The 25443-nt window shown below is 40.3% G+C and overlaps 1 protein-coding gene across 1 annotated transcript in view; it reads left to right on the top strand.

Moving 5' to 3' along the window:
• Positions 1-25443, top strand: part of LOC115794791 (myomesin-3-like) — an 85514-nt gene that overhangs the window by 5613 nt on the left and 54458 nt on the right. Inside the window, exons 3-10 of the mRNA XM_030750437.1 lie at positions 4427-4531; positions 11900-12053; positions 12593-12750; positions 15525-15617; positions 16047-16135; positions 18009-18053; positions 21896-22036; positions 22122-22283. Of these exons, the coding sequence (XP_030606297.1) occupies positions 4427-4531; positions 11900-12053; positions 12593-12750; positions 15525-15617; positions 16047-16135; positions 18009-18053; positions 21896-22036; positions 22122-22283 (947 nt within the window). The remainder of the gene's footprint in view (positions 1-4426; positions 4532-11899; positions 12054-12592; positions 12751-15524; positions 15618-16046; positions 16136-18008; positions 18054-21895; positions 22037-22121; positions 22284-25443) is intronic.

Raw genomic sequence — 25443 nt, 5'->3', positions numbered from 1 at the left:
AAGGAAACTGGCCAATTTTTCTCCTCAGGGAAGATGAAAATAAGCAATTATTCCATCTAGCTTAGTTCAGCTGAACTTAGAGGTCATGTCTCCTTTTGTTTAAAAAAAGAAGCATGAGAGGGAGCAGGTGCATTGGTGAAATTTATACTTAGAACACGCTCGTGGGAGCACACTCAAATTTATCTTCATGTTAGATTGAACAAAGTGGCCTCTAGGTAGGTTTAGCAAACACTAGAGAAGAGAACAGTTTTCTCTACAACGGTTTAATTTTTATTGTTTTTTTTTATTTGTAGAATACCTTGCAACTTTCTTTGTGCATGTTGGCGTGCATACAATAATGATAACAGAATGTCCAGTAGCTCTCAATTTCCCTCATTTTTATTTCCTCCTTCCAGTTACACCAAGTTAATAATTTGAGGAAGCCCGCTGTTTATAAATGCAAGAGCAAAACCACTATCTTCCCCCAAACAGCAGAGGCATGAAATCTTTGTCCTACATGGATGACTGAATGTGTGTGCATGTTCCTGTTTATATGCATGCCCCGAGTGTTTGTGAGCCCCGTGTGCACACGGTGCTCACATTCAACGGGAACATAAACAATGGAAAGAAAATACAGTAATAAGACAGCAAAAGCAGAAGTTGTTCTCTGAGCAACGTGAAATGGGGAAATTTCCCACATTACAAATAACAGAAAAGGAGAAGTCGCATCAATTTGCATTGCCATTTGTAAGCTGACTTGTTGAAAATAATGCCCGAGGCTGGATGTTAACAACAATGGTTCGGGGGGGTGGGCAGGGTGCACCTGGATAAAAATGCAGTTCTCGCACACAGCTTTGAGATTTTAATATTTATATTTGTTACAGTGGGACTATGTTGTACTGTGATGTGCTTTACTCCACAGGACGAATAACTGCGGCAGTGCTGTAATTGACAGGAATCCAAAAAAACTAATCAACATTAGGGAAAAGTGTACTAAAAAAACAGAAGCTTGAATTACACCAAAAAAAACCAAAACAAAACAAAACGAAAGCATTCACACTCACAATATCCTCTCACTGTGGTTGTGATTGCTCTAAAAGAGCAACGCTGCTCTGTGGATGAGGGGAAAGCCAAAATGTGTGTGCTGTAAACCCGGATAAGTTGAATCTACTTAAAAAAACCAAGGTAACTCATTGCCTTAAATTTTTTGAGTAATGAAACAATTCATTTAACTCAGCCTGTTAAGTAAGCACTACTCCATTTCCAATTGAACTAAATTGTATGTTTTAATTGACCAAACGTATCTTTTATAGTTCATGAAAAAATAAAATGTCTTTTGATCAATCAATCCCCCCCTATCCTTTTCATGGTTGTGTGGGGGTGGTGCAGGCTGGAGCCTATCCCAGCTGACAAGGCAGTAAGATGCAGGGTACACCCTGTACAGGTCACCAGTCTGTTGCAGGGCTGACACAGACAACCATTCACACCTGTGGGCAATTTAGAGAAACCAATTAACCTAACTCCAGTAACTGGATGTCTTCAGATTGTGGGAGGAAACCCACACAGACACAGGGAGAACATACAAACTCCACACAGGAAGGCTAAGGTGGAATTGAACCCAGACTATCAGATAGCTATTCTAGCTGTGAGGCAGCAGTGCTAACCACCACACCACCATGCTGTCCAGTAACACAGATATTTTTTACAGCGTTGAACTGTGTCTGTTTAAATTTGGTAAATAAACATGATAAAACTCAGCCCTGCTGAATGCTGGTACATTAACATTTACAAATAACATTTGTCCATGGAACAATAAAAAACTATACGAGAGAGCGTTGTGAACAAAAACACCAAATGTCAACTATTCCAAACAGCAAGAGGCCTGGGCCAAGCCGGAATTGAACCTAGACCTTCTCGATGGCATTCTACCTGTGAGGCAGCACTGCTAACCATCATGCCACCATGCAGCTGCACATTAATCCAGTCTGTTAAAACTGGTATAAACTAGATTTTTAGCAGGTGCAAAACTTTATGATATTAAGTTGTTTGAACTCAAACACATTATTACAATAAGCTAGACCATCAAAAAGTACAGTCTACTCAGCATTAACAAGTAATGTTCACATTTTAGGCAATTTTAAGTAATATGAACTCAATATTTTTAAGTGGAATCAAAATCTGGGTTTACAGCGTGCTTCTCCTGTTACAAAGATGCCGTTCAACTTCACAACTGCCACAACTGCCACAGCAACAAATCCCCCCTTTCCTGTCCTGATGGTGCACACAGATAAGGTCAGCTTAGGACTATGTTGGAGCTTCACATGTGGAGTTTGTGGCGCAGTACAGGTTCACAGATATATTGCTTGTGTGTACGTGTCTGCATAATTGGGGCTACAATATTGGCAAAAGTCTTGAGCTAACCCTAATTTCTTTATACCATGGTGGGAAAACGGGAAATAGGTGAAGAAATTTATTGAAACGTGGAAACGTACATGGAAATACAGTATATAAGGCAAAAACCGTGCAATTCTAATGAGCTAGTAAGTCAATATTTGGTGTGACCACCTTTATTCTTCAACACAGCCTGAACTCTCTTAGGCAAGCTTTCTTTTAATTTCTTTAAGTCATCTTCAGGAACAGTTCTCCAGGCTTCATGAAGGACATTCAAAGCTCTTCTTTGGATGTTGGCTGTGTTTTCTTCTCTTTTCTGTCAAGATGATCCTGCTCTGCTTCAGTAAAGCTGAGGTCCAGGCTCTGGGGAGGCCAATCCCTGACTGAGTGTTCCACTTTGTGCTTTTTCTATCCAGCTATGCTTTTACTGCATTGGCAGTGTCTTTGTGATCACCGTTGTGCTGAAAAGTGAAGCTATTGCCAGTCGGATGTTTTCCTGATGGTATTACGTGGTAGACCAAAATTTGACAGTACTTTTCTGTGTTCACAATTCAATCAATTTTGACAAGAACCTCAACACCGCTGGCTGAAATACAGCCCCAAACTTGCAGAGTACTGTATGATGAAGAAATAACTGAAGCGTCTGGAAAAAGAGACGGTAGCTGGCAGAGCACACCTTTAGTGTACGTGACCATTGTCTGCTGTTTGAGTTAAGCTCATCATGGTACGTTCAGGCTCATTTAATGGACCACAAACAGCCACAGCCCAACTACTTGATTAAGCAAACAAAGTGTAGAAACTGAAAGTCTTACTGGAGACAACAGTGGCAAATAAAACTTTTAACTGGTGCACCTGTGACTGTATCAAAAACAATCCATTTAACGCACTCATAAAAACCTAGACCATTTGCATGAGCTTAAAATCACCAACCGCTGTTCCTCCTGATGACTCAAGTTCCATAAAGACAATAATAGCATGTGTTTGTACACCAGTACGGAAAAGGGGAACACTGACTGAGCAGAAGCACCTGATTGCAGTAATGACATTTCTCACACTTGGAACAAAAAAAGGGGGCGGACATATACTGCTCTGCTCGAATAGTTATGTTAGGCTTTTTAAAACCCACACGAGATGCAGCTAGTTCACTAATCACATAAAGCAGGAAGCTACAGTTCTGCAAACACTGCAGATTTCACTCTGCACAGACAAGAACCTGAAGACACAACCGTTTCAGCACTACTGTACCATTGTATTTAATATTTTGTTTTTAACTCATCCCATTGTCACAGGAACATAGATGAAATTAAAATGTATAAACAAAAAAAAAGTATTTGATATTTCTTATTTAAATAAGAGTGAATCTGATTTAGCAGCTTGCACAAGACTGCTGACAATACAGGAGTAATTTAAACTGAGCAGTGACAAACGTGCTATGCCATCCTACGAACCACTTGGGGTTTACCTCTGAGCTGCAGAGTGACAGAGGGTATTAGTGTGACAAACATTAACAAGAATGCATTTCAAAGAAGTTCTGCCTGTGATGGATTTACGTTTTCTTTGCAGTCTGTTTTCTTTTGTTTGATTTTTGGTTTGCCATTGTTTGCCTCGCTACGTCTTCACAACAGGAAACAGAAAAGATGCATACTAGTTGTTTTAACTGAGATAAGAGTTGCCTGTTTTAAAGTGAATCCCTGGAGTGCCTGAATAAATTAACCCTCATGTACTTTGTATTTGCCTACATTAACCAAAGCGCTATCTGATGCATGCCCTCCTGTGCTGTTCAGATGGAGGATATTAGAGGCAGTGCTGCTTTCTAGTGGCAGAGGAGAATAATGGTCTGATGAACAAGAGATTGGATATTGTGTCATAATCCATGACAAAATTAATAGGCATGCTAATATCCTTCTATCAGCAGAATAGATAACTGTGAAGGATGACAAGGAAAGATATCTATTTTGTAATTTGTCACCTGTGTGTCATTCGATGATTTGCGAGATACGTGTTAATCAAAATTGTTTTGTTTTTTTTGTCCTCCATAACACTCTGGATGTCACAGCAATGAGGAGGCCTCCTATTCTGATTTCTTTCCCATCATACCCGGTGATCTGATGTCAGTTAAAGAGGTCCTCAACATGGACAGCTTCCCTCGCCACAGGACATGGTGAGACACAAAACAGCACTCATGTTTTTACAGATGTTTTTTGGCTGAGAAACACTTAAGCAAACTCTAAGAGAATAATAAGGACAAGTAGTTGAGATTCAGTTTTAAATCACTGCATTTATTTTAGAAATTGTGGATGAAATACAAGACAAGAGTGTTTTGAATCACATTGATTCAAATGTCATACAGATATTCAATATTTCCAAAAGCCAAGTCCAGCTCACTGAAATGCACACTGAGATTTTAAACAGATATCTATAGAGGAACAGAATGGTTGGCAAATTTATATCATATTACAGCACAAGACAGTCATATCATCCTCCTTAAAAGAAGAATGACATGCTGCGCTAGGAGTCCAAAAATGTGGCTAAAATGTGTAGAAAGTGAGTGCAAACAAATCGTGTTTTAAGTAATCCAAGCAGCAGAAGGCTCACAAAAACTCAAACCTTCCTCTGCAAGTCTTGATGAGGGGCTGTCTAATGAGTCTTTTGTGGATGAAGAAAATGGCAATATTCATAGAAGATTCGCTTCTCATACTGTCAACCAAGCTCCACTTTTTTTCCTGATTACTTCCTTCCTGGATGATCTGTGAACTGCCCCTACATCAGTATCCATCCTCTCTCTCCACTTTATTTGAGAAAGAAGAGTGGGTCAGCTTCCACTGATGCTTTGCCCTGCAAGCTAATACAGCACAAGAGCTTTTATGTCAATAGAGAGTCTCAATAAACAACGGAAACCAGGGCTTTTTCCTTCGTTCTCGTCCGTCTGTAAAAAGCCAGCTGGGTCCATTCATTTGCTCTCTCGCTGATGTCATAAAGCCAATAAGCAATAACTATTCAACTGCGGTCATGCAGAAGAAGTTGCATGTTTGTAGTTTTTGTACTGATTGAGAGAAGCAAGAAGCCTCACATCCTGTGGGAGGACATACAGACCAAAGTACCGTTTTATTGGTCAATCGGTAAATCCATATTATGTGTTTATAAAGATCTTTTTCTTTTGTTCATTCAACCCTTCATCACAGCTTCACTCATTAAATGCAAATTTAAATCATACAAATGCATGAAACTGGAACCAAGATAAAGATTGATGGGACACAGCTGATAAACATCAACCACTGCCACGGTTGAATGTCAGCTCATGTGATAGGCTGACAGCAGACAACAAGGCTGATAATGATAATGAGAGTTGCCTGATAAATGCACGCTATCTAATATCTTCGATATAAACTGTCAAAAAAAAAAGGTTATTTTCAAGACGTCGGCCTGAAATCCCAGTAAGAACAATGCTATCAATTAGAGACAGTTGCACAGTGGTTAGCACTGTTATCTGATAGCAAGAGGGACCTGGGCTCGAATCTGAAGGCCTGTTGGGTCCTACCTGTGTGGAATTTGCATGTTCTGCCTGTGCCTGCATGAGCTCTCTCTGGGTACTCCGGCTTCCTCCCAAAGTCCAAAGACATACATGTTAAGTTAACTGGTGATTATAAGCTGGCCATAGGTGTGAATCTGAGCATGAATGGCTGTCTGTCTCTCTGTGTTAGCCGTGCAATAAATTAAAGACGTATACAGGGTGTAAGACGCCTCTCGTCCAGTGACGACTGGAATGGGCTCCAAACTAGATTTAAATGTATGATCATGATTATGCACTAACCATGAGAGCAAAGGCCTCCAATTAATTTTAGCTGCATGAAGCGCACAGCATATACTGATTAGAATATCTTTTCAGGCTACACCTGCAGTGGGCATGAGCCACAGGGCTTTGTGTCTTTGGTTCTTCAGTTTTCATGTCAGAACAGTAAGCTAACATCTACAGACTACAGCAGAATGATACGGGATAAACCTACCAGGGAACTGCCAGCTGGTACTAGTAAAAAACATGGAATGCTCTTTCTGTATACCAGTAGTTTAATTTAAAAAATATGAACACTTCACAAGCCATTTCAGGGACCATGCAAAGGTTTAAGAAGAAGAGAGTTTGCCAAAAGGAGCATCAGATTTTGAAAAAATAAAGAAATACTTCCATGTGTTCAAGAGCGCATTAGAAAACTATCTGGCTCGTGGGTCAATTTGAAAGACATGTTGGTTAATTGTGTTGGATTTTATATACAAAGCAAACGAAAACCTATCCTGGTAGCAGGACTTATTTTGTTGCCAGTACAGATGGTCTTTAACTTATTAAGGGAATCAGAATATAAGAGGATTTTGCTGATGACATGTATGAACTCTTTTTCTTTCTAAGTGTCTTATGATCATGTTGCCAGGACAGGATTACTGCTCAGCTGTCATATCTAAAAATAATCCCAGAATAGAGAGGTTTAGGTCACAGAGAACACAAGCTAGGGGATTGTTGCCTCTAGTGACTTGATTTGCTTTACCAAAATCCCTCTTCTGCTCTAGGGGCGCCTTGTCCTGTCTGGGTCACGTAGTGTCTGTGTTGCAATTCAATAGCACTTTCACATTTGGAGGCTTAGCAGCAGTCAGTTTCCTGTTCTCCAGTCCATCCACAACCTGATTACACTCTTGCGTCAAAAAGGATTTTGACATCTCTGGTGCAGGCTTCATCATCAATGCTAAAAATAACAGAGATATTTCCTTCTTCGGGCTATGAAAGGAAGCTCTGGCTGGCAAGTAGCCGAAACAAGGTAAATATACGGACGAACAGAGGTCACAATAAGTATAAAAGTAGCAGATTAGAAATACAAGAAGACAGAGCTGCCAAGTAGCGAGAGTGAAAAGAGGGGAAGTCATTGAGGGTGAAATCACACCCTCTTGAAAGACAAAACACAACTGAAAGTAATGAGCCTCAGCTGCAATGATGTAGTCCTGCCAACTTAGCATCTCATTATGTCCCCTCTTTCATGTCACCACCACAACCCTCCTTTCAACTAGTGTCTATCCAGCCACAGACAGGCTCAGCTGATGCTGCAGTTTTGTGTCACCTTCAGATTTTACAAGCCAAACCCCAACTCTTAAATTAGCAAGGTCGATTCCCTCTGAAGTACATCTCCAGACCTCAATTCTTTGCAGGTCCTCAGACGTACTGAGATAACCACAGTGAAGTTGGACAGTTTAGGATGGAGGCTGGAAAAAGCAGAAGATGATTTTTAAGTTTAGATTCTTATTTTGTTATAGTTTTTGGAATTCTGTTATTAGTATTTAGTTCCTGTTTCCCTTGTTCTTGTCTTCCCTGCATTCTTGTGTTCAAGTGTCTGTGTCATCCCTCCTGTGACAAGTCTGTCATAGTCCTGGGCTGGTGGCCCAGTGTTTTGTGTTCTCTTGGTTCTATTTCAGTTATTCCTCTGATTATGTTTATTAGTTCTCTTTTGTATTCCTGTTTATTTCTAGTCCCTTGTGTTTCCCTGTGTCAGGTCTGCGTCTCTGTCCAGTGTCTGTGTGCCAGTTCCCTTTGTCAAGTCTGCGTGTACCTTGTTTAGTCACATCCTGTTTTATTTTGACAATCTTGTGTTCCCCGTGCTTTGTGTTTAGTTTTGCTTCCCCTGTTATTAGTTTCATTTGCTTCACCTGCTGTTTCCGCTTGCCCTGATTACCTAATGTGTATTTAAGCCCTGAGTTTTCACGTGTTCTTTGTTGCGTTGCCATCAGTGTTCCAGCACCACTGTTCTGTATTTAGTTCTGGCACTTGTCCAGCTCCAGTTTAGTTGCATTTATGGTTTCTTGTGATTTCTTAATAAACCACCTTTAAGTTCTATTTTGTCTGAGTCTGCGTCCTGGGGTCCAATCCTGCCTGCCACACAACAAGCTATGACAAAGTCTTCTGTGTTGTGCATTGGTAAATGGACTGCTTCTTATATAGTGCTTTTCTACTCTACTTTGAGCACTCTATACAACATGCCTCATTCACACACACATTTATACAAGCACTTCTTTCTATCTAACATTCACGCACACATACTCTGACAGGGAGCAACTTGGGCTTCAGTGTCTTGCCCAAGGATACTTTGGCATGCAGACTGGAGCGACCAGGGATCAAACCACCAGCCTTAGCAGGTCCCCTTCCCTACCTCCTGAGCTGGAGCCACCCCAGTCGCTTCCATGTCCAGTTCAGTTCATGTGGACCTGCTTCCTCTTGTTGTGTCAAGTCTGTGTGTATGTTACTTGTGGTCACTTCCTGTTTTAGTTTGTCAGTCTCCTGTTCTGTGTGAGTTGTTCAGCTGTGCTCACCACCTGTTGTCTGTTCCCTCATTATCCTTCTGTGTATTTATTGTCTGCATTTCCCTTTGTTCCTCATCATCAGTTTCCTGTGTGTGCTGTGAGTGTCAGCAAATAAAGCTGTTATTCAAGTCCCTTATCCTGTCTCCTGAGTCCTGCGTTGGGGTCCAATCCTGCCTGCCACACAGTGTTACATGACAAAAATATGGAAGGATGAAGCTGAAAAAGAACTGGAGAGAGCCGGCACACTATTTCTAGACCAGGGCATGAGCGTTTGCAAGATGGGGGAGCATGACATTCGCTTTGATTTGTGTGGAAACGAATGTGCTAGATCATTCTGTGCTGGCAACTACATGTTCCTATCTGATTCACATAATGGTCCCTCCAGTATCTTCCCCACATAGTCTGAGGTAAGAAATAAATTATGCAGCTGACTCATGCATGCTGCGTTTGTCTTGGCAGAAAGGTTTTTCTTTTCTTTGCACCAACAGGAAAGGTTTTAGTGAAATAATAAAGCCATAAACCTCTTCATGCCCACTGACTTGATGTGATCCAGTGGTCCGTTTCCCTCAAGGTTTAAATCTGAGCCCAGAGTGATTAAAAGCGTCAACACAAACACTCTGCTAAACGAGCCAGTGGCAGTAAAAGCCAAAAAACTGTTTTTAGGTACATGGACTGTGAGTGTGTGTGCTTTTCTACACATATTTATTTGCCCATTTATTTGTGCGTTTAGCAGAAAGATCCCATCCATTTAGAGGGTGATTCATGCTCTAGCAGCCATCAAAGCTCAAAGAAGTGTTTGTATGAATATTTAAAATTATTTCTCTCTGCTGTGGCAAATAATTAAGCCCTGGAGTCTGTCAATCAAAGACTGGTTCAGGACACACACCTCTCCCATGATGAGAGAGGAGTATTAAAACAATGCAGTTAAAATGCAGGCAACTTCTTGATTGTGTGTGGTTGAGTGTGTGTACATCTATGCAAATGGATTAACTGCATGTACAGAGGAGATGTATACATATTCATAGCTTTATCATGTCATGGAAGTGTGAGTGCGCTACCAGCAAGGCTTCATTAATGTTTTAAGAGGCTTCTGGTTTGTTTAACAGCTTTTTACGAGGAGATCAGAGAACAGGTTCAAGAGCTCAAAGTTGTTCGGGATTAACTTTGTAACTTCACAAACACTCGGATTAACACAAAAGAGCCGAAATTAAAAGCGAGCCTTGAACCTCTTCCTCTAGGAATATAAGTTTTCTTGCTTACTCTGTTCACCTTTCTGCTCTGATTAAAAAAAAAAAAAACAAAACATCAAATTTGTTTCTTCTGAGTGAATAGACTATCACAGCTGCCTTGCATCCCCATGACAACCAGCCTGATGAAAGGGAAGTCAAGGATGTCACACAGCCGGCAGCACGGTGTCGCTTTGAACTGTCCACACCTGAAGGATTCCAGAAGAGGTGCTCATCAGGATGGAAGCATTGCATCATTTCACAGCGATGTGAATCTTTAGTGGCACCCGAGCTTGATGTACCACTCATAGAAGTCAGCGCCTCAAACCCTTTGAACGTGTGCGGTAAATGTGTTCATGCGAAATGACAGAAACGTACAAATTGAGCAGCGAACTAACGACCTCATCGTGGAGCTCTTAAAAAGACAAACTGACAAATATCATAAAAGTAGCATTTGCCTGTAAATGAAGTGGGACAGACTGAAACTTTAATGTGGAGGGGAAAAAGTAAAGCTATGTTATTGCAAATCATATTCAAATGTTTGCCTGAAATTCTAGTTGTTGCTGTTGAATGACTGTGAGGTGTCTTTTGACATGTTACTCACACCAACAGCACAAAAACCTTTGAGAAGTCCAGTTCAGTAAGTCTGTTTAATGTAGGTGAAGCTTAGCAGGCAAGGATCAGCTGCAGCTGCCTGTGTCAGCATATCTGTCAGTCACACTGGCCACCGTTAAGCCTTAACAGTACCCAAAAAAGATGAATCAACTGTAGAGCTGTAATGAGAGGAGAAACAGCTTTTTTTTTTTTGTACCAGGCTTTAAAATTGTTTTGTTTTTGAAAATCCAAATTGAGGCAGTTCTTAAACAGGATGATTGCAATCATGCTTGGGAAAGGCAACCCAGAGAGAAAACCCAGTCCATTAAAGTGAAGGTTTGGTATGGGGTTAACTGTCCCATCCTAGAAAAAAAAAGAGACAACTGGATGCCAGGAAGACAACCAGCATGGCAGCGTGGCACCTCCTAGTGCTGGAATGAGCAATTCATTTTCCCAAAGGTGAAGAAACTGGATGTGAAGGGCCACAATAGTTCCAGTTATGCTCATATGGCCCCTTGAGAAAATTAATGGCCCACCCATGTACTAGTGAATAGGGATACGAGAAGACTTAATGTGAGCTTCCTTAGGCCAAAAAGTAAAACCAAAACCAGGGCTGAAATGTCCGTACAATATACGAGGCATCAAAGTGACAGGTTTGCTGGTGAAGGAGGACCCCAAATACAGACTCGTAAGCAGGCAGGTCTCTAACGAGAATGTTGTCTTCAATAAAAAGTCCAAAGTCCATGAAGAAACAAAAACACTGGGAAACAGTGGGAGCTTGGAAACAACAGGACCACAGGAACCACAGAAAACAATTTGACGTGACAAAGAGATGAAACAAACTGAGGGAATAAACACAAAGGAGGTGATGAAGGCAAAGTGGAGACAACTTGGGAACTACACAGAGCTGAACTAAATCTGATAACAAGACATGGGGAAGTAAACTAAGAACAAGGAACAAGAACACGACTATCAAAATAACATAGAAAGTAATGAAACAGGGAATCACTGACACAGACATGGGGAACACAGGGGAAGCAGGGTAAACAGCAACGAGGATTATCATAAACACAAAGGTAACTGGAAAAAAGTGCCAAGCTAAAAACACAATAAACAAACCAAGAATCAAACTTGTGTCGTCTCACAGCACTCTATCCAGGACATTAAGATCATGATGAAGGATCATGGTGATAATACTGCCATCGTGAACAACGAGATGGCAAATACACTATTACAATAGGAGCCAGTAAGTGACCGTCTCAGAACGATGAGATGGTCAGTTTAACTGAACGTTTTTACAGTCATCCAAAGTTATGAACAGCAAACAATAACCACAAAACAATAGCTCTTTAATACTTCATGCTTTACACCACCAGGGAAATCCTAAAAGAAACTATGGGTGCCGATGAAGCGTATCAGAGAGAGCAGTGGACGATGTTTGGGAATGAGGCCGAGAGTGTGGAAATAGACGTGATCAGGAACCAGCATTTGTTACGCACTCGTGTTGCCAAAATGGAACTCCGCAAACAGGTAAGGTCAATTATTTGACCTAAGAATACCTTTATTTTATAAATTCAAGAGACTGTAGTAATATTTAGACATTAGCATTTCTTTGCTGGTCATCCCATTTTCTGTATGTTAATTCCACAGATCACTTTACAGTATTTTTGCTGCTATATAATTTAACATTTTTTAACACAGTTGTTTTTTGTTTTGATTTTTTTTTTATTTCATCCTGTGCTGAGCCAACTGCAACAAAATTTTGTTCCTTGTACAATTGTTGTATATTGAGTGACAAAAATAGTCTGTCTGATGGTCTAATTTGCCCGGTTTAAAAAAAAACAGCTTTTCTGGTTTCTGTTTTTTTTTTTTTTCCAGAGGGGTTCTCTCATGATTACTGTGACTAATTTTAATATGTAATGTTGTGTTTCCTTGGTCCTCCAATTCTTTTTAATGACTTGTCTGACCAAAGCACAGACACTATATTTTACAAATAAAGCTTGTTTATCTATGACAAATATTTATAGGCATATTCATGTGTACCTTTCACCAATTTGTCTGTGCCTTAGGCAGAAAAGAAGGCATGTGCCCACCTGAGGTACCTGGAGCAACTGAGTCAGAAGACCCCAGACTTTCCAATCCCTCTGAGGGCTCACACTGTCTGGGAAGGCATGACTGTGAAACTGTCCTGCACTGTCCAGGGCTGTCCAACTCCAAAAGTTACATGGTAAATACCCCCATCTCTCTCTACTACTGCATTCGTTAGCCCTTAAAATGGACAGTTTACCCCCGAGTTCACATTCAAATAGCACCACAGGCAAAGTCATGCTCTGTGCTGCTCTTTAACGTGTGGATTGTTTTGTGGGAGTTGCAGATATATGCTGTACAAATGTCTGCCATCTCTTGAATATACAGTAATACAACCAGATGGGCCTTGACTCATGGATCTGCAAAGGCCAAAAAAATATACTTGAAAAACCCACGAGCAATGTCTCTTTCCAGAAATCATGACCCATTTAGGCAAAATAAATAAATAAAACACAAACACAAAACTTGTTCTGAGCAGTTTCATGGAGGAACTGTTTTGCTTTTACTGTCAACAAGAAGTGAAATGAAAGTGTAAGTCAGTGTGCAAGTGCCTTAAGCCTGCAGTTGTTCTGATGCCCAGCAGGAGGCAACTGCTGTGGTTTAAAAAAAGAAACCAGATTGTATGAAAGTCTAAGGGAACACAGCCCTTTAGTTTTATCCATGAATGAACTCAGCGTTTTCCTGTTGAGTTTATGGTTTCTGCCACTGATTTCAAGTGTTACTGAATACATCATTTAGTAAATTATGGTTCCCATTACAGTTACAAAGAAGGATAAAACAGGGTATGATTCATAGTTGACCTGTCCTGTAATTGACAAATCTATGAGCATGTACTGTCCCTCAACTTCCCACCCCTCACTTGTAACATGTGGCTTCAATGTGCCAAGATGTCAGTGGCCAAAGCGCTCAGCTCAAATCACCCATGGGTGATGCCATAGTGTCTTTTTTAATATATACATACTGGGCTAATATTTCAACTCTTCAGGCACAGATGATTGTCTTTTGTAACACAAGGTGCGATTTGATGGAGGGTGGGTTCCTCCCCTCTGGTCTACATGGTCCTACATCTACATATGAAAATATATCCCTCCTCAATTTTAGCACTGCATCTTGAAACAGTCTGCATTGCAAACAAAAATCAAATCAGAAACTCATTTTTACTTTCAACACCAGAGCCCAACCGATAGAAACACCCTTCAACCATGCAATGAATGTTGATGTTGCATGGTTTGTCCACCAGAGGACACTCTGCATTTTATAGGAGCCTAACAAAAGAAATCCTGAAAATATTCCCACTGACTGCTTGACCACCTACCTCAGAACTCCCTACAAAGGTGAGTTCTGTAACTTCTTATTTCAACTTGTTGAACTGCAATTATCCACTATCTGTGAGGCTGCTGTCTGTGACTCCCCACAATCAGAAACCCTTGATATGAAGGGGGCTCTGAAAAAATGTTATACGGTTTGTTGGCTTTGTAGCTGATAGTGCAGCTGCTGTGACGGGCTGATAGAGAAGCGCACCACACTCCTGTGTGAAAGATCAATCCTAACATGACTGTCATTTAATGCATTATTCACAAGTTAGAACGTCCACGATGTAGTAAAACACATACAGAGCCAAATCATGTTCACATATTTATTGACTCAAACTTGTAAAGTCTCCTGTTAATTATTAACAGCTGTAAATCCTAATTATTCCATAAACTTTATATTGACAGCAGCAATAAATAATAAAGCCTCCAAAAGTTTTCAGAGTACACAAGACCGACCACCCTGGTTCATGATTGTTTGTGTTGCGAAAATTAAGAGAAATAAGGCATTTCTACAGCAGATATCTACAAAACTGACCAATTCACACCAAACTAATCAAAACAGTCCTGATGGAAATACATAAAGGTAATTTTAGAATGACTGCTCTTTTAACTGTCGAACCATGAGTCATCTGCACACTAGTGTCCTTTTAATTTTATTTCTCACTCAGAATGAGTTAGAGCAAAACTAATTGTTTGCAGAGCTGTACCTTTTGGAGAGAAACTGCATGGCATATAATCAGAGTTGAAATAATCTATCCAAAAAAAAAAAAGAAAAGAAAAAAAAACAACCAAGTTTAGAAAATTAGTTTTTGTCATTTATCATGCTGGAAAGCCTTCTGGTTTCAGTCTCTTGAGTTTGGTGATTTTGTTGCTTTCACATCAATGCTAATTGAATCTCCTTGGGTATTGTGGGGTCAGAACAAAAAAACAAAAGATACATTTTTCTATCAAAAACAGTCCTGCAGCCCTACATTATTTCATTATTACACTATTATTACATTATTACACAGAAACACTTTGTCATGCAAACTTTACAAGTTTATGCTGCAAGTGTGGGCAGTGTGAGTGCAGGTTAGGTTACACACCCGTGTATGCTAACAGTTTAACGTAAGGAAAGTAAGTCCAAGAGTTACTTGAGAAAAACAAAGAACGAGAGTCATGACATTACTGTCCTGAACCCTGAGCTGAATACTGCATGCAGCATTAACATGAAATCACCTGTGTTAATTCAGGCAATGTGCCAAACTGTCGACCTTGATACCTGAGCTCCTGTGAAACTAGCTGATGAAAAGACTGTGTATGCACAGTATTCATGAACTATGAGATCCACACAACCTGTGGGCTCATGAATTTCACTATCCCATATGGGACCTATCAAGCCCAATGAGCTACAAAGGGCTGCCCTCAACAATGCCCAGCACAAGACAGAATAACAGATCAAAGACCCCCTTCTAGTTGTTAGAAAATCAGCCAAACTAACAACTGATTATGAAAGCTGCGCATTAGTAATCAGCATGCGGGAGCATGAACCACCCAAGTACAGCCTGTTGTTCATTTGCTTTGAGATTCAAAAAACAAAAACGATGTATTTTTTCATCAGGTACAAGGATGGCGAGCCGCTGATGATATCTGACCGACCGTGGAATTACAATCTTCAACAAAAATTTGGTCTCAACTCACTGGAAATCAGGAGGTGGGTCACCATCTCGAATCCCTGATTAAAACTGGAAACAGGAACGAATGTGATGGAGGGGTGTGAGATAGGTTGCATGTGGATTACTTGCCCTTGCCACTGATAAATTAGGAATGGAATAAGAACGTGAAGACACTTGTAGGTAAGATAAGGAAATTAAATGCTGGCATTATGAAGTGAAATGTGGCTGGTCAATTAAGAAATAAATGTGCGTGCTGTGTTGCAATCTAACAAATGAAAAAAGTCAATTGAGCTGAATGGTCTAATGGTAAGGAACCACATCCATTATATTCTTCTTCATGTTTTACTTTGAGAGTAATCTAACAGCCAAAGCAACACAGCTATAAGAATGTGCAGTGCACACTGAAATTCGGCCACTTTCGGACTTTCACACACAAATAGATGACATTCTATATCTTCTACACAAAGGTGCACTCCTGATGATTCTGGCGAGTACAAAGTGGTAGCCAAGAGTCCCCTGGGTGAAGCTGTAACCTTTGGAACGCTGGTGGTGAACTGTGAGTGGTTTCTTGTTTCTTATCGACTCGGCTTTGCTCAGAAAACATTAGGAGCAACACAAAGATGGAATACAGTACAACTCCTCCCAAAAGACTGAGGGGTCCAGTTTCAGTCTCAGACTGGCAATGAGACTCTGACACGCTGGGGCAGGAACGTCAGTAAATCACACAAGGAGCTGCGTTTAGAGCCAGTGAGACTTGTCTAACGAGCATTTAAAGTGCAGAATTTCCCTTAGTTTGAACATTATTCAAACCCGGTTTACACAACTTTTACCTCTGGTCAACATCACACACACACACACACACACACACACACACACACAGGCTTCTCTTACGTTACACATTGATGACACTGCCTCCTTGTGGTTTTGTTGTTTGGTGAGGCTGTCTTGTCGAGTGGACTTTCTTCAAGATCAGGGACTCTTAATCTTTTTCTGGCATGCCACACGACTGAAGCACAGAAAAGCAAACTCTACATTCCACACTTCTAATATTGTTCTTCACAAAAAGGAAATTAAAAACTCCTTTAATGAGCAAATTCTTGTTTATTGTCCCTACAAACATCATTCACTGGCCACTTCTTTATTAGGTACACTTTGCTCGTACAAAGCTCGATCCTCTCTGGCCTTCATAACTGCTTTAATCCTTCATAGCACCGATTCAACAACATGCTGGGAACACATTTCTCTGAGATTTTGGTCCATATTGACATGATAGCATCGTGCAGTTGCTGCAAATTTGCCAGCCGCACATTTCCCATTCCACCACATCCTAAAGGTGTTCTGTTGGATTGAGATCTGGTGACTATTTGAGTACAAAGAACTCACTGTCATGTTCAAGAAACCACTGTTTCAGCTGTTTCCTCGGTTACTTTAACATCTGCTTTTGTAGCCTTATAAAACTGTGTATCTTTTAATTTGTTTGTTAACACTATTTTCAGATTGAAGACTTCCCAGGTGGTTTAACTGGACCCTGAGAAACTAGAGAAGATGATGATTTTGTGTTTAACTAAAATAAATCAGACTTTTAAGAATATATTTACTTAACCTTCCTATTACATTGCACCATGATTTTAGTGTTTTTCTTTCTTACAGTTGGGGTTATGGCACATTTTTCTTCATTAGCCACATTCTAACCTGCATGCACAGTTTGAAATCCCGCTATGATAAATGAGCATTTTGTTTATTTTTTCACTTTACTTTGTGGCACAGACGATCATTAAGGTCCCCAGGGTGCAGACACTTTGTTGGCTAAATTTGACCAAATATTTGGATCTCCATCCTCCTAATACCTCAGGTCTCCACAGGGCTGTTTTCTGTCCTCATTATTTGAGTTTCTATATAAATTTAGTGTTTGTAAGAGAACCGGCATCAACCAAGATGATCAGAAAAATAGATCCCGTTGCAGTACTCATGCATAATGTATTAAAATGAGACAGTGGGCGTATTGGTGACTAATAACATCTACAGTGAGCTATATTGCCTCACAGCAGTGTTACAGGCAGTATTTATTTATTTATTAACTTTTAAATGACCTACCTGCCCTTTTATGAAAAGTCTTCACTTCTGGCACTAAACCCCCCTGAATGCTGTAGCTCAGTTTAATGACTCTAATGAGACACTTCAAGGCTTCTTCTTGCCATATTTCACAGGTATTCTTCAGTTTTGAACACAGCCTTAGGTTAAAGAGAATATTATATGTGACTTGCATAAATCTGGAATTGCCAGTTTGCATTTGCCTTCTGCTGTGTCTTTTTTAAATCTATTTTTCCTTCAGTATCACAATATCATTCACCACTTCTGTCTCTATTTCTGACCCTGCCTGCCGCTCTCCAATCTGTCCTGCTCTGCCACCCTGCCACTCTGCGATTCAGCATATCAAGGAGCCGTTGCCGGTTCAGAGCGTTCACAGACCTCCGGTAAGTTTCACGCCAGGGCCTAATGAAAAGTGTCCCCTTTCATTTTCTCTGCCACCCTTTGAAGTTCCTCCCTCTACCAGTAAACGAGGGCAGGCTGGGTGACTTTGAAGACTGTGACACAACGTTTGGCTCTGCTGTGCATGTGGCACCTCTTAAAGAAAGACATGGGAGGAATGAAAGGGAGCTGCACACTGATGGTGTACGGATATCATGGGAATTTATGTTTCTATGTGGGTGTTCGTAGATGTACGGGCATAAGTAAGACTATTTGTGGGGTAGTTACTGAAAGGATAAAACGACTTGCTTCCAAGTGAGCAGCAACGACAGTCATGTATATTTCATTCCGGGGACAGCGGGAGATTTATCCCACTTCACTTCAAGCTGTGGAGCATCTCATACTAGCTGTGGCACTCTGTGGCCTAGATTAGCTTCCACCATGTGTGGGGTTCAGGACTTCAACTAGAAAAACTTGCATCTATATACACATATATTTTCACAAGCTCATCAAGCCAAAGAAGAATATGAAGAATATGATGAAGCTGTTTTTCTAGGAACAGCTGATCATTTGTTCAAATATCTTACAGAGACCATGTTTGTGTTTATCTCACAAGGACCTTGTTTGTGTAAAATATGACAGCCAGAAAAAAATGAAGAAGATTGTGAGTTTGACATTGAAAATTTGTTTACATCCCTTTTCCTCCCTTTTGTTTTTTTTTCTTATTTTAATTTGTTTTTAACACAGATTACCGTCTTTACCCAGTCTTATCCAACTAGTTTTATTGCTCAGATTTAACTTCGCCTGAACAGTTTCATGAATTATTTTTGCAAGCATAACCCAGTCATAATCCAGGGGCCACAAGCCTGCATACTCCTAGTGCTGGTCCAAGGGCAAGTAAATGAGGAGGGGAAGGGCATCCGTTGTAATCCTTTTGCCAAATCAAACATGTGGATCATCAAGAATGAGATTTCCGTAATGGTTTAGAGACCATGGCACTGATAGAAAGAGGGCAGGCAAAGCTGTTGGTGTCAGAGTTGAAGATCTTGGGATTTTTGTTGGGAGTAACAAGAAGGGAAAGGATTACAAATGAGTATATTAGAAAGATACTAGCTCAGGTTGAACAGTTTGGAGACAAATTAGGGAAGCAAAGCAGAGGTCTTTGGACATGTTCAGAGGAGGGACAGTGGATATATTAGGCAAAAGGTGCTGAAGATGGAGCTGCCAGGCAGGAGGAAAAGTGGAAGACCACAGAGAAGATTCATGGAGTAAAGGAGGACATGCAGAGGGCTGGTGTGACAGAGGATGCTAGGGTTGGAGTGAGATGATCTGCTGTTGTGACCTCTAAAGGGAGCAGCCAAAAGAAAAAGATTTTTGTAAACATTATATCCACTTATAGTCTCACACAGTAGTTTTTATGTCCCAATGAAGCAAAAACAGCCATAAAGGGTCATATTATGTACATCTGATATTATTTGTGTTAGGATGTGAATATGTGTTATTTTACTTGACCAGCTATATTCATGCACTGCAGTGCACAAGCAATCAACCTTTACTTACTCTGATGAGCCACAACATCAAAACCTCTTAATACTAAGGTGAACAGCATGGATCATCTTGGTACAACACAGTATCCTGCTGGGAAATGTTGGGTCCTGGCATTCATGTGGACTTTAATTTGTCATGTACCTCCCAACTAAACATTCTAGCTGAACAAGCCCACTACCCATTCACCCCAAAAGAAAAGTAAACAGATCAAAAATATGTGATTTTAATCTTGAAGAGTTTTTGTTGTTGTTATCATTTTTGTACTGGTTTATAGTAGTAGTGCTAGCATATGTAGTGCTATGAAAAAGTATTTGTCCCCATCCTGATTTCTTAGTTTTTTTGCATACTTGTCACACTTCCATCTTTCAGATCATTAAACAAATTGTAATATTAGACAAAGATAAACAGAGTAAATACAAAATGCAGTTTTTAAAGGCCTGATTACTGCCAGACCTGCTGAATCAAGAAGCCACTTAAATAAAACCTGTCTGACAAAGTGAAGTAGGCTAAAAGATTTTAAAAAGCAACACATCATGCCACAATCTAAAGAAACAGCTGAGAACCTAAGTCACTGACATCTATCAGTGTGGAAAGGGTTAAAAATCCATCTCTAAATCGTTGGGACTGTAGCAAAACACGGCAAAAATCATTATCCACAAATGGAGAAAACCTGGAACAGTGGTGAACCTTCCCAGGAGTGGTCAGCCTACCAAAATGACTCCAAGTGCTCATTAATTACTCATCCAGGAGGTCACAAAAGAATCTAGAACAACATTTAAAGAACTGCAGGCCTCATTTGCCTCAGTTAAGGTCAGTGTTCATGATTCAACAAAGAGACTGGGCAAAAATGGCATCCATGGTAGAGTTCCACGGTGAAAACCACTGCCGACCAAAGAGAGCACAAAGGCTTGTCTCACATTTGCCAGCACTCAACCATGGTGGTGATAGTATGATAGACTGGGGCTGCTTTACAGCTTCAGGACCTGGACAACTTGCTGTAATTGATGGAACCATGATTTCTGCTCTCTACCAGAAATTCCTGAAGGAGAATGTCTGGCCCTTAAGCTCAAGGGCCCTCGGGTTATGCAGCAGGGCAATGATCCAAAACACACCAGCAACTTCCCCTCTGAATGGCTCAAAAATTAAAAACAAAATGAAGGTTTCCTAAACCTGACATGCTTTGGATTGACCTTAAACAAGTCATCCAAAAGCCCTCTGATGTAGCCATATTAAAACAATTCTGCAAAGAAGAGTGGGCAAAAATTCATCCACCGTAATGTGAAAAACTCATTTCCAGTTATTGCAAACACTTGATTGCCTTTCTTGCTGCCGGGGGGGGGGGCGCACCAACATTTATTAGGTTTACTTTTTTGAAGAGATGGCAAACATCGAAAAAGTAAAGTCAGCCTGCACACACATCTAATCAGGAGCAATATACTTTCTGTATGTATGACGCACCATTGCTTCTGAGGAACTACTATGTAGATGCGAGACTATCCAATGCTTTCCCCACACACACAGAAATTAAGTGGCAATCATGTTGAATGGAGCTTTATCAGCTTGTAATGGCATCAGGGGCTGCTTGCTGTGAGAATGTGCTGAAGAATTGCATGCTGCTATTTTTATGTAACTGATACTTGATTATCTCATATGGAGCTGATCGCATTTTCCAACACAAATCAGTCAAACAAAGCATAACTGCTGTAAATTTATCATTACCATCAATTCACTGAGGGAAATGCAGGATTTGAATGATGGGAAGCAAACATCTTCACAGTGTGTTTTAATAATGATATGCATACTGCTGTGATAGCCCTGACTTCTAAGCAGAACAAGATCATAATGAGAAGCATGTCACAATCTCTCAGATTGATCCCTGAGAACGGGATTTGACGAGACCTCGTGGCACGGATCTCTCGCACTTCCAGATTGCATTGCTTTGGTGCTTTGACAAGGCAGAGAATGAAAGGTAGCAGAAGGGATAACTTGTCAGGAACTCTTCACTTTAAAACAAAGTCTGTCATCTGCAGCTTTTCTGTTGTCCTATAACATTTCCTCCGGGGACTTCTCTTATGGCAGCTGTTTTTGTCTGTGCTCGGATGAAGCAATAGATCTTTTTTTCTATTTTGGCTATGCCAGTCTGAATTTGATGGTCTCTTTTTAGGCATTGCTGAGCTTATCACCTGTGTTTTTTGTTTGTTTGTTTGTTGACCAGAATGAGCTTTTACTTGTTATCATCAGGAATTTACTTCTTACTCTCACTCTCACTGCATCACCCGTTTTCTCCCATCTCCCCTAGCCTTGCAGCTTCAACAGGAAGCTCAGTTTAGCGCCTCCTTTCCCCCGACCTGGGTGAAAGAGGGTGACAGCCTCACCCTGCAGTGTACCTTCACCTCAGCTCCGCTGCCCTTCCAGCAGGATGTCAGCTGGTTCAGAGATGGTAAATGCTGTAAATAAGAAGCCATATAAGACTGATTTTTGACTTTTTAGATACATGCTTTAGATTTTATTTTTCATTTCCCCAGGTATGCAGCTGCATCAGTCCAGCAATGTGGAAATTCAAACTTTTGACACCAAGGCCATCATCACTTTAAGGGCTGCACACAAGGAGCATGAAGGTCTTTATACTGCAAGGCTGAGGACCATGGATGGCGTCCAAGAGCACAGTGCTTTTGTCTACCTCACAGGTGACACCAAAAATTAAATTTCTTCTACCCCTGCTCTGACATTCTATCAGTGCATTAGAGTACAAAGATGAACGGATCTAATACCAATACTGTAGCTATTTGTGGCACTTTCAAAATCATCTATATACGCTAATCTGGAAATATACTTCCACAATCTCCTCGAGAGAAAATTAACGCCACTTTTCATGTCTGAATTCTTAGTATAAACAGCCAGCCTTCAGATACTTTAGTTTAGCATAAAGCTTGGAAACAAGAAGAAACCGCTCAGCTGGCTCCATAAAGGATACTCGGCAATCAACATAATTATAAATAAATCAACATATCATTCATGTAGTCTAAAAAATAAAAATTATTTCAGTAAATAAAACACAAGTTTCGGCTTTCACAGGTAATGTAACAATTTCTTGGCCATGCGCTTCTATTTTCTGGCTCCTCTTCTGCACACACTCATCAGCCACAGCCTTGTAATTCCCCAAATTTCCAACTATTTACTGAAGTGTGTTTTTACAAACCTGAAGAGCACAGTATTTATATCTAATAAACAACATGGAAGTATCAATGGGCACCTGTGGTTCAGAAGGTAGAGCAGGTCCTCTACTAATTGGAAGGTTGGTGGTTTGATTCCCATTTGCCCCAGCCTGCTTGCTTGGTTAAGATACTGAACTTGAAGTTGCTGTCAATACACTCATTGGAGTGTGAATGAGAGTTTGAATGTCAGATAGAAAGGAGTCAGCAGTTAGTGTGTGTGAATAAGTGAATGAAGACGTGTTGTATAAAGTGTTTTGAGTAGAAAAGCACTATGAAAGAACCAGACCATTTATCATTTAGTAACACAAAGCAACAATACTCAGGTAGGCTTGATGTGTAAATGATGCAGAATTGGTACCAAGGGCTCAGTGTGTACAAATAAAATATCCCCCATACCATTATCCAGCACCAGCTGGGTATGGGGGGACCACCAGCCAGAACCACTGATACAAGGTAAAATGGATCCATGTTGTTTACATCAAAATCTGACTTTACCATCCAAATGTTGCAGCAGAAGTCGAGACTCATCAGACCAACATTTTTCCAGTCTGCTGCTAATTTTTGGTGAATCTGTGAGAATTGTAGCTTCAGTTTCCTGCTCTTAGCTGACATGAATGACCCAATGTGGACTTCTGCTGCTGTAGCCCGTCTGCTTCAGGGTTTGATGTGCTGTGTGTTCAGAAGTGCTCTTCTGCATATCTTGGTTGTAATGAGTTTCCTCTCAGTTCGAAGCAGTCTGGCCAATCTCTTCTGACCTCTGGCATCAACAAGGCATTTTCACTGGATATTTTCTGAATCATTCTCTGTCAACCCTAGAGATGGTTGTGTGGGAAAATCCCAGCAGATCAGCAGGTTCTGAAATACTCAGACCAGTCCATCAGCCACAATCAACCTTGACACATTCAAAGTTAATTAAAACACCTTTCTTCCCCATTCTGATGGTCGGTTTAAACTTCAGCAGGTCATCTAATTAGACATTTGCACAAATCAGCAGTTAAACAGGTATATCTAAGGAAATTTGATTTTATATAATGTCACAGCATTTTTGCAGTAATGTGTTTTTTTGGCCCATAGGCAGATCTTATCCAAGGAGATGACCAAATTTATTATCAGATGCTACCACGACTCCATTTTGCAGACACACACTGCTTTCTTTCAAGTTGGTAGCTTGTTTTCGATTAATTCCTTAAGCTGCTCATGGGCACTATGTCACGCTTGTGTGTAAGTATCAGATTAAATCAGAAACTCTTCACTTAATGTCCTCTCTGAAGAACTTGCCAAGCTGTCTTTCAAATGACATGCTTTGTTTGATGTGATGTTTAAAGCCCTTGGTCAAATGACAAATAATGACAAAGTGTGATCTGTGCATACAAAATATGTGTTTTTGAGAATTTAATCCTCTTTTTTCTGCAACCAGGATAAATAGGGGGTTAGAGCAAACATTCCTCCAAACATTATTTGTATTCACCAGATTTTGGTTCTACTTTCATTTCCTGTCAGCAAACTGATTCACGCGGGGAAATTGCACCATCAATCAAAATATTTCGCCGTCGAGAGCTTGTTAACTTTGTTCAGTGAAAGTATATATTTTTCATAGGCTGCTGTTTTCTTTTGGCAAATAAACCAGGGAATAGCTCACACTTGACTCATCAAGCATTTGAAATCTATGCAGCACCGCAAGGAGGTTTGGCACATGTGTTTTAATGTAATTGTAGTGGTTCATGCATATATGCAACCTTGACTGCCACAGTGATAGTGTGAATTGCTGTGAATCATTCATGAGCTTTGGAGTACATACACCAAAAATACACTGGACTCCAAATAACCACGTATACTGACACTTAATGCAAATAGATCTCCCTGCAACGTTCCCTTTTAAATCTCTGCTCAGGTCTCTCTCTCTCTCTTTTGTTTAGGAGCTCATTCTTTACCAGAGCTGGAGGTGCTAATTATGGAATCAGGAAACTTCTCTGCATGTGTGTTTTCTCCATCATTCAGCCATCATATTTGCATTACAAATTGGGGGTGGGGGGGAGATCAATAAAAAGAGAAATAAGAAATGAGGGATGGAAGGGAAGGTGGTGAGGACGTACATTTAAAAGAGGAAGATGTGCGTGATGCCAACTTAAGCCTTTTGTTAAAAAAAAAATCTATTTTCAGCATCAAGTAAAAGTTTGGAAACATGTCTCACTCAAGTCTGCTTTGGATAAATTCTTCATTTCTTTTTCTTCCATCTCTCTGTCTCTTTCTGTAATTGTATATCATCAATTTTTAAGGCAGCATGAGATTTGAATTTTCAGAGATTAAAATACACTTGATCTGATAAAAGCAGCTGAATTCATTTTAAAACTATCTGAAATATCAAAATTTAAAGCAAGAATCTTGTTTTTGTTCAGAACAGTTCTTTTTTTTTATTTCAGCACCGACTTTGAGCATCAGTATCATGGGAAAATATCAAAGTTTAGAGTAGCAAAACTGCACCAATGCAGTGTTTATGGTGTAAATATTGGAAACAAGCATTGGCACTCTATAGCATTTATCTGTTTTCTGATCATTTGTGGGAGAGGATTTCAGAAAGTGTTCTTTAGGTAAACTTTCAAGGGATATCACCATTTGGGATATGTGGTTGTCA

This window comes from Archocentrus centrarchus, chromosome 16, assembly GCF_007364275.1.
Source record: "Archocentrus centrarchus isolate MPI-CPG fArcCen1 chromosome 16, fArcCen1, whole genome shotgun sequence".
Taxonomy (NCBI): Eukaryota; Metazoa; Chordata; class Actinopteri; order Cichliformes; family Cichlidae; genus Archocentrus; species Archocentrus centrarchus.
The sequence above is the reverse complement of the archived record's forward strand: the minus strand, read 5'-3'. Positions and strand labels throughout refer to the sequence as shown.